Source organism: Octopus bimaculoides, chromosome 10 (genome assembly GCF_046866305.1).
Source record: "Octopus bimaculoides isolate indiv1 chromosome 10, ASM4686630v1, whole genome shotgun sequence".
NCBI classification, from domain to species: Eukaryota; Metazoa; Mollusca; class Cephalopoda; order Octopoda; family Octopodidae; genus Octopus; species Octopus bimaculoides.
The window spans coordinates 53,126,512-53,141,601 of NC_142937.1; the positions used below are offsets into that span (position 1 = coordinate 53,126,512).

Here is a 15,090-nt window from a genome sequence, read left to right on the forward strand (position 1 = left end):
AGGGATGACGTTTATTATATCTGTTGATTGGTTGCTATGTTTTATGTTGTTATTTTTCCTAGTTTCATAGAAGGCATTTAGCTTTTTATTGTTGATCGAGGCTATGATAGTAGCTAGGTTGCTAGTTAAGCTATGTCCTACTCTAATTTTATTCCTAAAGATTTCTGCGTATTTGTTATTTATGTTCAAGTGCTTATCAATAAGTCTCATTATAGAATGAACTATATTCATTTTAAGCTGTATCGCGAAAGGAATTATTAACCAGATATTATCCGTATTTTGTTTGTTTTTAATATCATTATTTTTAGTGTAGAAACGGTCCTCGGTATTCTTATAGAGCGTAAAGTTATGGTTATGATTATTATTATTCTTTCTATAGTTATTTTCATTATTATTACTATCAGTTTTATCGGGGTTATTACTGTATGGTCTGTTTAATTTATATTGCTTGGTATTATCGATCTTAAAAGGGGTTATATTGGTTCTTAAAGGTGTGTTCTTTTTATTCTTATTTATATTTATATTTTTATTATTATTCATATTAGTATTCTTAATATTGTTAATTTTCTCATTGTTGGTATTTCTTTTGTTATCATTTCTAATGTTATTTATCTTAGTCTGAATCTTATCATTATTCCTACTACTTTTATTATGAGTGTTAATCTTATTAATGTTGTTCATCTTGTTGTTATGGTTGTTAGTGTCATTTGGAGTGTAGTTCCAGTTATTATAATATTCATGGGCATTTACGTTATTCAGGTTATTTCTATTGTGTTCTAAGTCTAGGCATTTAATTTTTTGCTTATACTCTGCTTTTTCTAATGCGTTATTGTAGAATTCCTTATATTTGTTAAAGATATCTTCGTTAGAAGAGAGGCGTGAAATTCTTTTGCTAATGCTTTGTACTAGTCCTCTTTTAATAAAGCTAGGATGGTTACCCAATGCGTTTATATATTTAAGGTTTGTATTTGGTTTTATGCTGGGTTCGTGTAGTTCCGTGGCTTGATTACAATTAGCGTCTAAGTACTTTATAGAGTTATGTTCCTTTTCTATAGTAATAGTTAGGCCAAAACGTTTAAAAAACCTTACATAGTTTTTTCTTAATTAGTTCTAATCTCCTATTTGAGATATATATAGAGACGCATACGTCTAACCACTTATTCATATATACGAATATATCTATAAGTATATGTATATATATATACATAGATACACATATATACAGATATATATATACATATATACGAATATATCTGTAAGTATATATATATATATATATATATATATATATATATATATATATATATATATATATATATATATATATATATATACATAGATACACACATATATACAGATATATATATATATATATACATATATATATACATATATATATATACATACATATATACGAATATATCTATAAGTATATATATATATATATATATATACTTATAAATATATACGTATATTTGTATATATGGTTCCACGTATGCCTCTGTATATAAATGTGTGTGTGTGTGTGTGTGTGTGTGTGTGTGTGTGCGTGTGTGTGTGTGTGTGTGTGTGTGTGTGTGTGTGTGTAAGAAAGAATTCCAATGGCAAATATGCCGAGAATAGACTTTAAATCGTCAATAAGCACATATAATTTATCACTATAAGCTGGCCACTGATAAAATTTTTGAAAATTTTATCCTATATTAGATGTATATATATGTGTGTGTGTTGTGTATGTGCGTGTCTGTGCATACATATATGTTTATATATATATATATATATATATATATATATATATATATATATATATATATATATATATAGTAGACTTACTTGCAAAAAAGGACGTGTGCGTTCAATAATGTAATAATACAAAGAATATATATACATGTATACACACATATATGTACATACTTACATCTACATGTGTATATACATGCATATCAGGGTACAGGACGTTAGAACAATAAACTACAGACAACGGAACGAACATATAGGAAAACGGAAAGCCACTTGGAATATCCCTTCATCAGCTGTCTCTATTCTATATATATATATATATATATATATATATATATATATATATATATTTATGTATGTATGTATGTATGTATGTATGCACGTGTTTATATGTTTGTTTACATGTGTGCATACATATATGTGTGTATATATATATTGCTTTTATATATGCACAAGTAGATATATTTTTATATATATTCTTTTGTGTTGTTTGTTTATTTATATATTTGTACTTATATTTTCATGTTTGTTGTTTTTTGCTTGACGTTATTATGATGAGAAAATGAAAGTTAGAAAGAGAGAGAGAGAGAGAGAGAGAGAGAGAGAGAGAGAGAGTGAACTTATGTACTTCAGGCGAGAGAATCACTTCTAATTTTTTTCTAGTTTTTCTGTTAGATTTTCTCTCTCTCTCTCTCTCTCTCTCTCTCTCTCTCTCTCTCTCTCTCGATGGAAGGAAAGGAAAATGAGCATTCATGTTGTTTTCTCACTGTTGGTATTTCTTTATCATTACCAAGATGGCCAAAGGCGGTAAGCTAGGTTAATTATTAGCACGCTGAGAAACATACTTAGCGTTAATAATATAAATGTTATTATTTTCCTTAAGCGGATTTGTATTTAACAACTTTCTCAAAGAAAACCATAGCAAAAATTGTGTATGCAGATTGTAAGGCGGCTCTAAAACCAGTCCTACATGATTTCGAGAACCCTGTCTCAGTTCCTTTCATATGATTCACTTGAAGATCTTGACACGTCGCACGATGAACCCCTTCATTCTCCTATCGACGAAGAGTAAGTAGTTGATTCTAAGAAAAATGAGCCACGTTTGTTTAATGAAGATACGAACGACTTAGTAAGAGACCTAGCATTGTCAAAGGAGAAGGCTGAAGTTTGGGGATCCAGACTACAGCAACGAAATCTCCTACAGCAAGGTACGAAAATTTCCATTTGCTGTTCTCGCCATAAAGGCTTATCTGTCTCTTTCAAGCAAGAAAATAATGCTTGTTTCTGAACTGACGTTAATGCACTCATACAAAAACTAGGACACGTGCATGTGGCTAACGAATGGAGATTGTTTATAGACTCGAGTAAGGTTAGCCTCAAAGCTGTGTTGTTCTTGTTTGTGAGTCATGTTGTCGGTATGGAAGAAACTTATGAATCGATGGAACTCATTCTGAAAGTTCATTACTCAGTTCATAGGTAGAATATTTATAGTGATTTAAAGGTGATTTTCCTCCTCCTAGGACTTAGCTGGAATATACCAAAAGTTTGTGCTTTGTGTGTGTTTGGAACAGCCGCGACGATAGCAATCATTACACTATAAAAAATATGCCTAAAAGAAATGAGCGCATAGTTGGTCTGTACAATGTGCAGCATATGCCACTGGTAGATCCGCAAAAGATCTTCCTTCACCCCTTCACATCAAACTCGGCCTCATGAAAAACTTTGTAAAAGCAATGACACACGATGGTTGTGGCTTCCAGTACCTAAAAGTAAAATTTGGCGGAGAGAAAGGTGACGCGAAATTGAAAGCAGGCATTTTCATTGGATCCGAGATAAGAGAATTGATGTCTGATAGCAAATTCAGAGGTAAACTGAAGCCAGTTGAGCTGACGGCATGGGATTCATTCGTGTTAGTTGTACAGAACTTTCTTGGAAATCATAGAGCTGAAAACTATGCTGATTTAATAAATATGCTAACATCGTATGAAAGAACGGGATGCATTTCTTGCATTCTCACCTCGATTCTTTTCCAACGAATCTCGGTGCCGTTAGTGATGAGCATGGTGAACGGTTCCACCAGGACATAACTGAGAGGGAAACGAGGTATCAAGGCCGGTTCAATCCATGCATGATAGGTAACTACTGCTGGTTCCTACAACGGGAGACCAGCACGACACATAAGAGCAAGAGAAAGTGTCTCAAACATTTCTGAGCTGAGCATATAAAAAATAAAATGAGTATTCTCTTAATATAAATATACAATGTACCATTATATTATAATACTATTTGTCTTGAACATAAATATATTATATACAGTACTAATATAGTATTATAATAATTATTTACCTTGAACTTAACTATTCCTGATACTAATATATAATTATGCGCATAACTAAAACTCCTGACGTGCTACAGCAATTCTGAGTTCAGATTTGGAATCAGCTTGTCTGGGTAGCAGACAAAAAATATATTTTTGCTGCCCAATCAAATTTGAGTATATATGTAATATATACATGTGTGTGTGTGTGTGTGTGTGTGCGTGTGCGTGTGTGTGTGTGTGCGTGCGTGTGTGTGTGTGCGTGCGTGTGTGTGCGTGCGTGTGTGTAAAGAGACAAAAACATAATGCAGTAAGATTAAACCACATATAGTATTTCGGCCTAATACATACTCATATACACACATATAACGATATGCAGTCAGTTGATGTTAGATGACTATGTATGTATATGTGTGTGTGTATTTATAATTACGCCTGCATATATGTATTCGTGCGTTTATTGTATTTGAATTCATGAATATATTTGTGCTTCAAAGAAAGAAATTTGTCACTCTCTTACTAAAAGCTGTTGTCAAAAAGTTCTTTGGTTTAAGAATTCTCTATGAGGTTGTATTGATGTCAAGTATTTTAATGTGATATGTACCGAAAAAATGTTCCTCTTATTTATTTATTTTTAATCATGTATATTCTTTTGTTTGTGTGCCTAATTGGGTTTATGTTTACCTTTTTGTCAGTTTTCTTTCTTACATCATTCATTATTAGTTAAAAAATATTCAGCCTTTGTGATGAAAATGCATACATTAAATTTACAAGAGGAAAGTTTTTCCATTGCGTTATATAAGAAATATTTTGTTTCTATAAAAGTATGCATTGGGAAATATTTTACATATATTTTCAAAACATGTTGAAAATATTGGAAAAGTTTTATAAAATTCTACCAAATATTGATAGGATGAGGAATAGCACAGACATGTTTTGTTTTCTTAAATTTATTATTTATCTACCTCTGTGTATTAACAATCAATAAATATTATAACCATCAGCAACTCATCGATACTGGAACTGTAGTTGTTGAGGGATTTCAGTGATTTCAGTGCTGTTATATAAGCATCACTTAATTCAGCTGCTGTGGTTGAGATTTTAGAAGTTTTCAGGATGAATTGATGTCTTTGTGAAATTTATGTGAAGTTAGTGAGTTCTAGTCCTAGAGATAATAGTTTAGTAGAATGTTTTAGAGGAGAATATACGAGTTGAATGTAAAATGGTGAGAAAATCAGTGAGATAGGTTGTTCACGATAAGGTTTTAGTGGCGGCATGAGACAACGTGATTTTAGAGGAGAGTATAGGAGTTGAATTAATGCAACTGGCAGGATTCACAAGGCGACTGTCTACAAGCTGTTTTAATATGTTAATCTTGTTTCAGTGACACTTCTATCCGGGACAATCAAATGGGACCATCAGACAGTTCGAAGAATTGGAAATCCGGGACTATCCGGGACCATCAAACAGTTGGCATTAACTGAACAAGTTTATGAGACTTTTACAGTTCCTTCGCCCATTTGTTACTCTCACCCAATCTAAGATGCCATTTCAAGAATCCATAAGTATAAACGAAAAGCACGTTCCAAAGAATGCTTCCAAGCACATATTTATTTCTGGCCACTTCGGGCCAATCACCTGGTTGTTAATTGGCTCCTTTTCTAAAGATGGTGCTACCCTGCTCGAGCCAGATCAGTAGAAATATGTGTACAACTCCGAATTGTCGAGAAGAAAAGCAAGTGAATGTCTGTTGAAATTCTGGTCTCGTCGGTGGTTACTGCAAATGTATCTTTTGTAGTGAAGTTATTAAGCAACTGATCTTGTTTCTCAGCCGACTCCAGGTACATGGGCGCAACCACAGCTACAGGTACTCTCTACGGCCATGTTTGGAAGTTAGAAAAAAGAAGCTTACTTTAGATGTGAGGAAAGACTAGAGAAGTGTAGTCCTTTAAAACTCTTTTCAAAAATTCCCATCTTATCATTTCTAGAAAATTCTTACGTCATATGTAAAACGTCTGCCTTTGTACTATGGAGACATCTCTAGACCACTTTGGTATTATGTCTCTATGTTGTTTTAAGTAACCCTATTTTCTTTGCTGTTTTTCCTTTTTTTACCGTACAACTGTAAAATTGAGACGGAATGGTTGTTGTGGATTTTGGCTTTTAGTATTACTGCTCTTGTAGTTGTTATCGTTGTTGCTTTTTGTTGTGGTTGTTTCTCATCTTGTTATTGTTTCTGTTGTCTGTTTAACTGCTTCTTTGTAGTTGTGTTCATAATTTTTTTTTGTTACTGGCTTTATTTTGTGGGTGTTGGTTTATATTTCATCGTTCTTTATGTTGTTAATGTAGTGGTAGTGATGGTGAGATGGCTGGTTAACCGGTTCTTAGATACCTCGCAAACATTTCGGCCTTCAAGATTGAGACATTTTGGTCGGGATTCTGTTCAGGCTTCTTCGTTCCGGTCATATTCGTTGGCTTTTCTTCCTCGTCATTTTAGAAATTGTTCGAGACATCGAAGCTGGAGACAGAAGTTGGAGTTGAAGAAGAACAGCAGGACGTCTGCGCATGTATTTTTATAATTTGTATATTTTTGTTGTTCGTGTGTTTTTCGTTCGTATTGTTTGTCTTCCTTACTCTCCATTATCAAGTAAACCTTTATCCCACACTTGAAGAAAATTAAGTCAGAGATCCTGATTAGATCTACAAATGTCAGTGACCTTACCTCGTATATTATTCTCCGAAAATTTTACCCTGGAGTTGAATCTGGTGCTGGCCACCATCATACGCAGTCCCAAAGTCTTTTCTAAATGTCAAATCTAGGGATACGTTTGACAAAACGATTCCTCCCTTCTTGAAATAAAGATGAATAATAATTGACAACCGCTCTAAGACTATAATTAGTCCTGCTTCTGTGAATATTACACCATCAGAAGTATCAATATGGGAAAAAATCACAATTTCAAAAGAGCATATATATTACATGGTTCTCTTATGAAGTTGTGGATATCTTATAATTTATAAAATAACTACGGAATGACAACAAGTCTTACTAGTTATAATGAGTTATTTTATTGACTACGAAGTGTTAAGACATGAGGGTGAGGGTAACCAGAAATACAAAGTACAAAGGAAAAATACAAAACAAGAGCGCGTGTGTGTGTGTGTGTGTGTGTGTGTGTGTGTGTGTGCGTGCGCGCGTGCGTGCGTGTGTGTGTGTGTGTGTGTGTGTGTGTGTGTGTGTGTGTGTGTGTGAGAGTGTGTGTGGATTACATGAAATAAAAGAGTGAGACCAACATCACTAATAATAAAGGTAAATAAGTATATATTAATGAAAAATAATAATGATTTCTAACAGAAGCAAAAAGTCGTTCATCTTTGATAAGGTCAATCGTGAATCATATCAACATAGTATTTGACTGCTACTTATTCCATCGGCCCATGAACTATGAAAGACACTGTCGAACATAGTTGGATTTGAAACTAAGACATGTGAGGTATTTTACCATATTAAAGATAAATTTTGATGTTGATGGTAGTAATAATAGCAATGAGTATAATGGTGGCAGTGTTATTTTAAATCACAATTAACAGAATTATATGCTGTATTAAGGGAAATCATTTCGAGCTTAATGCTCAATGAAACCTTGTCAGATATTTGGCGAGAGAGAACGGTATAATTAACGTAGGAGGTGGATGGGGGATGAGGAGGAGGAGGAGGGGGAGGAGGGGGAGGAAGAGGAGGAGGAGGAGAAGGATGGGTGAGGAGGAGGATGGGGAGGAGGAGGGGAGGAGGGGAGGAGGAGGAGGGGGAGGAGGAGGGGGAGGAGGAGGGGGAGGGGGAGGGGGAGGGGGAGGGGAGGGGAGGGGGGAGGGGGGAAGGGGGGGGGGCGGAGGAGGGGGGAGGAGGAGGAAGAGGAGGAGGAAGAGGAGGAGGAAGAGGAGGAAGAGGAGGAGGAAGAGGAGGAGGAAGAGGAGGAGGAAGAGGAGGAGGAAGAGGAGGAGGAAGAGGAGGAGGAAGAGGAGGAGGAAGAGGAGGAGGAGAAGAAGAAGCTATAAAACAAATGAAATCCAAACTAAAACTAAAACAGCAACGGACCATGATAAAACGATGGCAAGAAAAGCCCCTTCATGGCAAATACTGAGCTAAACTAAATGCAAAAGAAATAGACAGAGAAAAATCCCAGCAATGGTTGAGAAGCTCAGGACTCAAAGCAGAGACTGAATGATTTTTAACTGCAACACAAGACCACCAGTCTCCCCACCAGAAATTACCAAAAACATATAATGAAAAGAAACATAACAAGTAACTGCAGAATATGTGGAGATGGACAAGAAACAATAAATCATATTATCTCTGGCTGCCCAGTCCTGGCTAAGTAGGAATATATTCACAGACACGACAGAGCTGGGACCTACATACACTGGAAGCTATGCCAACATTATGGAATAACAACAGAAAAAAGATGGTATAGGCACACGCCAGAAAAGGTCACAGAAAACGAGAAAGCAACCATACTCTGGGATATGCCAATACACACAGATAAAGAAATTTAGCCCAATAGACCAGATATAGTTGTCAGAGATCATGAAGGAAAAAAATGCTTTCTAATTGATGTATCAATACCAGCAGATGACAACGTTTCTCTAAAAGAAATGGAAAAACTTTCAAAATACAAAGACCTGGAAATAGAGGTAACTCGTCTGTAGAATCTAAAAACAGAAACAATTCCTATCATAGTTGGCGCCTTAGGTATGATAAAATAATATTCAGACAAATACATAACAAAAACACCAGGACTTACAAATATATATAACATACAGAAAATTGCACTACTGGGCACTGCACACATCCTACGCAAAACACTTTCAATACTGTAACCATAAGAGCATCACAGCAAACCACAGCACATACCCAAGGCACACAGAGCTGCGCTCGGTAGTGAAGTGAAAGCACGCTATAAAAATAAAACTACTGCATGATAATAATAATAATAATAATAATAATAATAATAATAATAATAATAATAATAATAAGAAGAAGAAGAAGAAGAAGAAGAAGAAGAAGAAGAAGAAGAAGAAGAAGAAGAAGAAGAAGAAGAAGAAGAAGAAGAACAACAACAACAACAACAACAACAACAACAACATCAAAAAATACCTTGGCAATGAGAACCCAGGTTCGAAATTTCACCAAGACATCTGATGGAGGCTGGAGGGTATATCAGCCGAAACGTTGTGTTAACAACAAACCAGATGAGGACAAATATCCGTCAAATGTAAACAACGTAAATAAGTGATATATTGTTTTCAGGTCTTTACTGTTATACGCTTTCTGGATTTTTTCAGAAATATCCGACCACCATTTGTTTTTCATTTGTCGTATCTTTCTTTGGAGTGATGATTTTATCCTTTTGAGAAACTGCAGTAAGGGTTTTTTTTATCCTTATCTGGGGTACCGAGGCATTTTTGGTGCATCTTATTTTTATTTTCAAGAATTTTATTGATCTATAGATCGTTTTCATCAAACCAGTCCCGATGTTTTCTGTTTCTGAAACCAATAACCTCAACTCCAACATTGTAAATAGTGGTCTTTAACTGAGCCTAAGTTCCATCAAATTCCGTTTCTCCAATAGCATTTCTCAGATTTGCCTGCACCTTTGAGTCCCTTAATTTCAACACATCAATACGTTCAGGGACTTTAATTCCTCCAGATCTTATTCTACGTATGATGCGGAGTTTCAATTTACCGCGTATGAGCATATGGTCAATGCCACATTCTGCACCTCACCTAATTCACTCAGTGCAAACATCTGGAAGGTCTCGTTTCCTGGTGACAAGGTAATCAAGAATGTTTGGATTTTGAGTGCTTTATGGATATCCTTCTGATGGAAAACAATGTTTCAGATGATGAGATCAAGTTCAGTGCAGAGCTGAAAAAGACGGAGACATTAGCGTTCATTTTGCTCAAACCATGTCTCCCTAATGCATCCCAGGTCTCATAATCGCATCCAACTCGGGCATTGAAATCGGCAAGAAGGAGGATCTTATCTGCATTTGGAATCGAAATCATAACCGATCTGAGATCTTCATAGAAAGTCATAATAGATTCACTGCTGCTATCAAGAGTAAGAGCATAAGCAGAAATAACAGTCATAAAACGATCGCATGATAGAGAAGCTCGAAGATACATAATCCTATCACTGAAACCATTAGGTTGTTCTATTTTGTGGGTTACTCGGTACGAATGGCAAAGCCAACACTCCCTACTCATTTTTCACCCCTTAGTTTACCCTTCCAAAAGAGAGTGTATCCAACACCTGTTTTTGTCTTGATCTTCATCACTCAACCTAGTTTCAGAGAGTGCAGCAATGTCAACGTTATACCGAGCCAACTCCTTGGCTATTATGCCAGTTCGCCGTTCAGGGCTACTTGATTCTTTATGATCAAGAAGTGTCTTGACATTCCATACACCTACCCATAATCTATATTTCTTGCTTGCGTGTTTTCTCTTTGTATTCTTCCTGCTGTACTGAACAGCCGTCAGCTGCAGGTTGCTGACCAGCTTGATGGGAGAACGGACATTTGCTTAAGTCACCTTTTCTAGACCTTTCTCAGATTTCTGAGTGAGCAGTGCTACTCTAGAGAGGGCTGCTCAGACGCTCTCGACCTCGCCGAAGCATGCTACTGATCTTTCAACAATGCAGTGACGTTAGATAGGCCCTGAGCCGCCCACGTGCAGATTCGTGGCTATGCGCTCCCAGCCTGTTAAGCCTGCACATGTCGCCACTATTCCATCGCCGTGAGACTTGAAGAGATATCTGTAAATTTAAATATCAATACCATACACTTGTACGACACGTATAGCACCCACTCCTTCCCCAAAATCTGATATCCAGTGACAAACCAAGGCAAGATGACTAGGTGATTATGGAGATCGCATGATTTATTATCCTGGAGTTTAGCCTCTCCAGTGGTTAAATATCAGAGTGTCCTTCTAGTATTTGCCCAACCAAAGGCTAACTGCAAGACAGCAGTGAAGGATTTGAATTCGGAGTTACCTTCTCCTAGACAAATTGCCTTCCCCACGGCTTTATTAAACCTAGGAGCTCCATCTACCCCTCTAATTACATCCACAAATACACACAAATCAAACAAAATAAAAGCAGTAAGATGTACATATGTATATAGTTGTTGGATGTGTGTGCCAGGTGCGTGTTTGGTGTGGTGAACTGTGGGTGAGTGTTGGGTGTATGTATGTGTGTATATATATATTTATATATATTTACAATTTTAATTTTTGGTTATATGTGTGTATATTACGTGTACGTGTTTTTTCTTCATCTTTGAGGGAACTTATATTTTGTGTGTGTGTGTGTGTGTGTGTGTGTGTGTGTGTGTGTGTGTGTGTGTGTGTGCGTGTGTGTGTGTGTGTGTGTGTGTGTGTATGCGTGTGTGTGTGTGTGTGTGTGTGTGTGTGTGTGTGTGTGTGTGTGTGTGTGTGTGTGTGTGTGTGTGTGTGTGAGTACATTTTTATAAACCTAAAGAAATGTAGGAATAGAAAAAACGAAGTTGAAAATGCACAATGAATATATTAGAATGAAGTAGAATTTAATCATGTTTTAAAATATAGGAATACATTTAACCGGTTTCACATTAGATTTTCAAACGTGTATAGTGTATGAAACTGTGTTGCGAATTGTCTTATCTGGCCATTATAAAGATAGTAAAGTTTATTTGCCAACATAAGGTGGCTATCCTACGCAGACCTATGTTATTACCTTTTAACCCCAGCTGGTTATCGACACCCGATCTGTGTCTGATATACTCCCCTCTAGCTATTAGCAGTACCAGCAGACCATGGTTTCTGGGTTATTTCTCGTCCTCGGTACTGGATACTTACTGGCTAGAGATGGCAGTTGCTCGACCTTACTCACGATATATAAACAGAGAAGCGACAGACAGTCGCTTATCTCGTAAGAAGCAAAAGAGCTAGTTTTAAAATCTATAAATGAGATTTTGCTCCTGCTCCTTTCGAAATCAGCATCTCGCTTACAAAAAAAAGACTTTGGCGCGTTCTATTTCATTCTCTATTAGAGTAAACGAGAACTTTCTTTCAAATAATGTCTGTTTTAATTCAATGAGTCTTTTATTCTAATCATTCAGTTCGGCCTGCTAGCTAGGTCAAATAGAAAATTGGATTTGGTATGTTTTGGGTGGCATGAAGAAAACAGTAGGTTTTGGTTGGAGTTCGCTGTTTTGTAGTAGAAGTAGGTTTCTATGTTCGCATCATTCTTAATAATCAAAATGTCTAAAAAGGATAAATTCCATGATAAATGTCTAAAAGGGATAAATTCCATGGTCAAATGAATGCTGTTATTAATGCTATTGAGTAGGAATTTTTAAATCATTGTGTTCACCTAGGTTGTATGTTCATAGAATAAGGAATATAAATTTGTAAGTTGATACCGTACTTTGTCTTGATTTGTTCATACATATAGACTTCCAGATATGTGATGTTGGGCGGCTTCTGAAATCACTGCAGTTCCGGGTATTTGTTAGTAGGTTTTGTTATGAAAGATGATTTTTAATCCGTCTGTGATGAATTGTTGATCAATTTAGTCTGGAATTTCATCAGGGAATTGTTTTAGCTAAAAGGCTATTGCTCTTAGTCCGTACCTGTGTGGGATGGTAGTATAAAGATTTACTACATAATGATTATGGTATCTCTGTTAAATTTTTTCGGGAGATGGCTAAATCGGTTTCGGTCATCCTTATGAAACTTAGTGTAAATGTTAAGAGAGGTCCTACCACTAAGTCAAGGAAGTTACTAAGTCTGTGAGTTTTACAGGCTGGGCCTACCACAATTGGTTTTAATTTAATATCATTCGAAAAGGGTATGATTATTATCTTTCAGAAAGGTAGACCGATTAATGATGTCTTTGTAGATATCATTAATTGTTCTATTTTTATGGAGTTGGAGAATTCCGTAGAAGAAACGGGTTTCGGTTTTAAAATTGGTTAGATAATTAATTTCTTTACTAGTTAAACTTTTTCCTGATGGTTTATGACTGTGTTAAGTTTAGACATCGTTTTTGTTAGTTGGTAGTTATTTACTATTTTATAGTGGGTGGTGTCATGAAGTAGAGTTAATGCAGAATTTTTGTATTGTTCCATATTCATAATAACTACAATACTTCCCTTACCAGCTTCTTTATAACTATGTAAATATTAAAGAAGTGATTTTTAAATTCTCAAATGCAGGATAATGCTAATAATATAGCCTAAACAGGTTATATTATTAGCATTATCCTGCGTTTGAGAATTTTAAAATCACTTCTTTAACTTTCTAAGACATCTCAACGCTTCTAAAGCAAACTTCGTTTGTTTGTTTACGTTCATCGTAACTTGAATTTAACGTATGTTAATATTATTTTTTAAGTCATATATACATTTCTCTTCTTTTCGACTAGTGTTGGACGTCGGTTTAGGACGTGGAAATTCACTGTAAGGGAAGGTGGATATAAACTCACAAAATTTGTGTGATGCTTTGTTTCTCACTTTTGTGGGGTTGTAATTGCTTTTGTTTTGTGCAGTGGATTGATCAGTGTTATCTTTCTAGAAAAGTTCGTCTGTTAATCTTAATTTTCTACAAAAAATTGAAATATTTCGTATTTCACTGAGGTTAGGATACTGTGGTGTCGGGGTAAATTTTAGACCTTTTGAAAGGATTTGTTCTTCTGGGAATTTTTAGCTGTAAAGATTTATCATTTTAGGTTTCATACATTTATCATGTACCATTGGGTGTCTTCGAATCTTTCTTCTGAGCTTAAAAAATGGTTTGTGATTTTTGTTCTTTTGATTGTGTTACTAGATTATATACTCTGTTTCTATCCAGTTTTCCGGAATAATTGTTATCCTTTGTATGCTTGAATAAATACTGTTCATGTTTCTCTTGTCATATTTGCAGTTTCTTTGTGTATATTGGGATATCTGGTTTTGAATGGTGTTCTATCTTGGTGGAGAGGGTTTTAGTGGGCTTATTTTGTTGTACGGAAAGCTTGGAATTTGTGTTGTTTCTTGTAAATCTTTGATGAGTACAATTCTTTATTTTCGATGTTTATTTGGTCGTTTATAAATATAACTAGTATGTTTTAATTTTCCTTAGAAGTGAATTAACATTATTTTCTGTTTGAAACTCCTTTCCCAAAGTCGAAGTGATGTCGATTCTTCATTTACACATTGTTCTCTACAACGCTTCATTATCTGTCGTGTCTGTGAACACATTTTCGAAATTTCAGTTTCGCCTCTAGTTAGCTATGTGACACACGAACCTGGATAGAGGCGATGGCCTCTTGGAGTTAATCAACGGCAGCATTCGTCCTGTTTTTTTTTTGTTTTTTTTGGACTGCCATGTTATCTTGGCGATAACTATTAATATCCAGCACCGCTGCCGTACTTTAGAGAGACTTAGAAGAGACTATTTCTGTATATATATATATATATATATATATATATATATATATATATATATATATATATATATATATATACACGGTGGTGCATCAGCATGGCCGCAGCTCTGAGCTGAAACTTTGAAATGAAAAAAAAAAAAAAATATGGCGTAGGAGTGGCTGTGTGGTAAGTAGCTTGCTTACCAACCACATGGTCCCGGGTTCAGTCCCACTGCGTGGCATCTTGGGCAAGTGTCTTCTACTATAGCCTCGGGCCGACCAAAGCCTTGTGAGTGGATTTGGTAGACGGAAACTGAGAGAAGCCTGTCGTATATATGTATATATATATATATATATATATATATATATATGTATGTGTGTGTATGTTTGTGTGTCTGTGTTTGTCCCCCCAACATCGCTTGACAACCGATGCTGGTGTGTTTACGTCCCCGTAACTTAGCGGTACGGCAAAAGAGACCGATAGAATAAGTACCAGGCTTCTAAAGAATAAGTCCTGGGGTCGATTTGCTCGACTAAAGGCGGTGCTCCAGCATGGCCACAGTCAAAAAGACTGAAACAAGTAAA

General features: G+C 35.7%; 1 protein-coding gene across 1 annotated transcript; it reads right to left on the minus strand.

The window, feature by feature from the left end:
- Positions 1-9,896: 9,896 nt before the first annotated feature.
- On the minus strand, positions 9,897-10,325 carry LOC149133725 (uncharacterized). The gene has a single exon (XM_089358241.1). The coding sequence runs from the start codon at positions 10,323-10,325 to the stop codon at positions 9,897-9,899; it is 429 nt and encodes a 142-aa protein (XP_089214367.1).
- Positions 10,326-15,090: the final 4,765 nt, after the last annotated feature.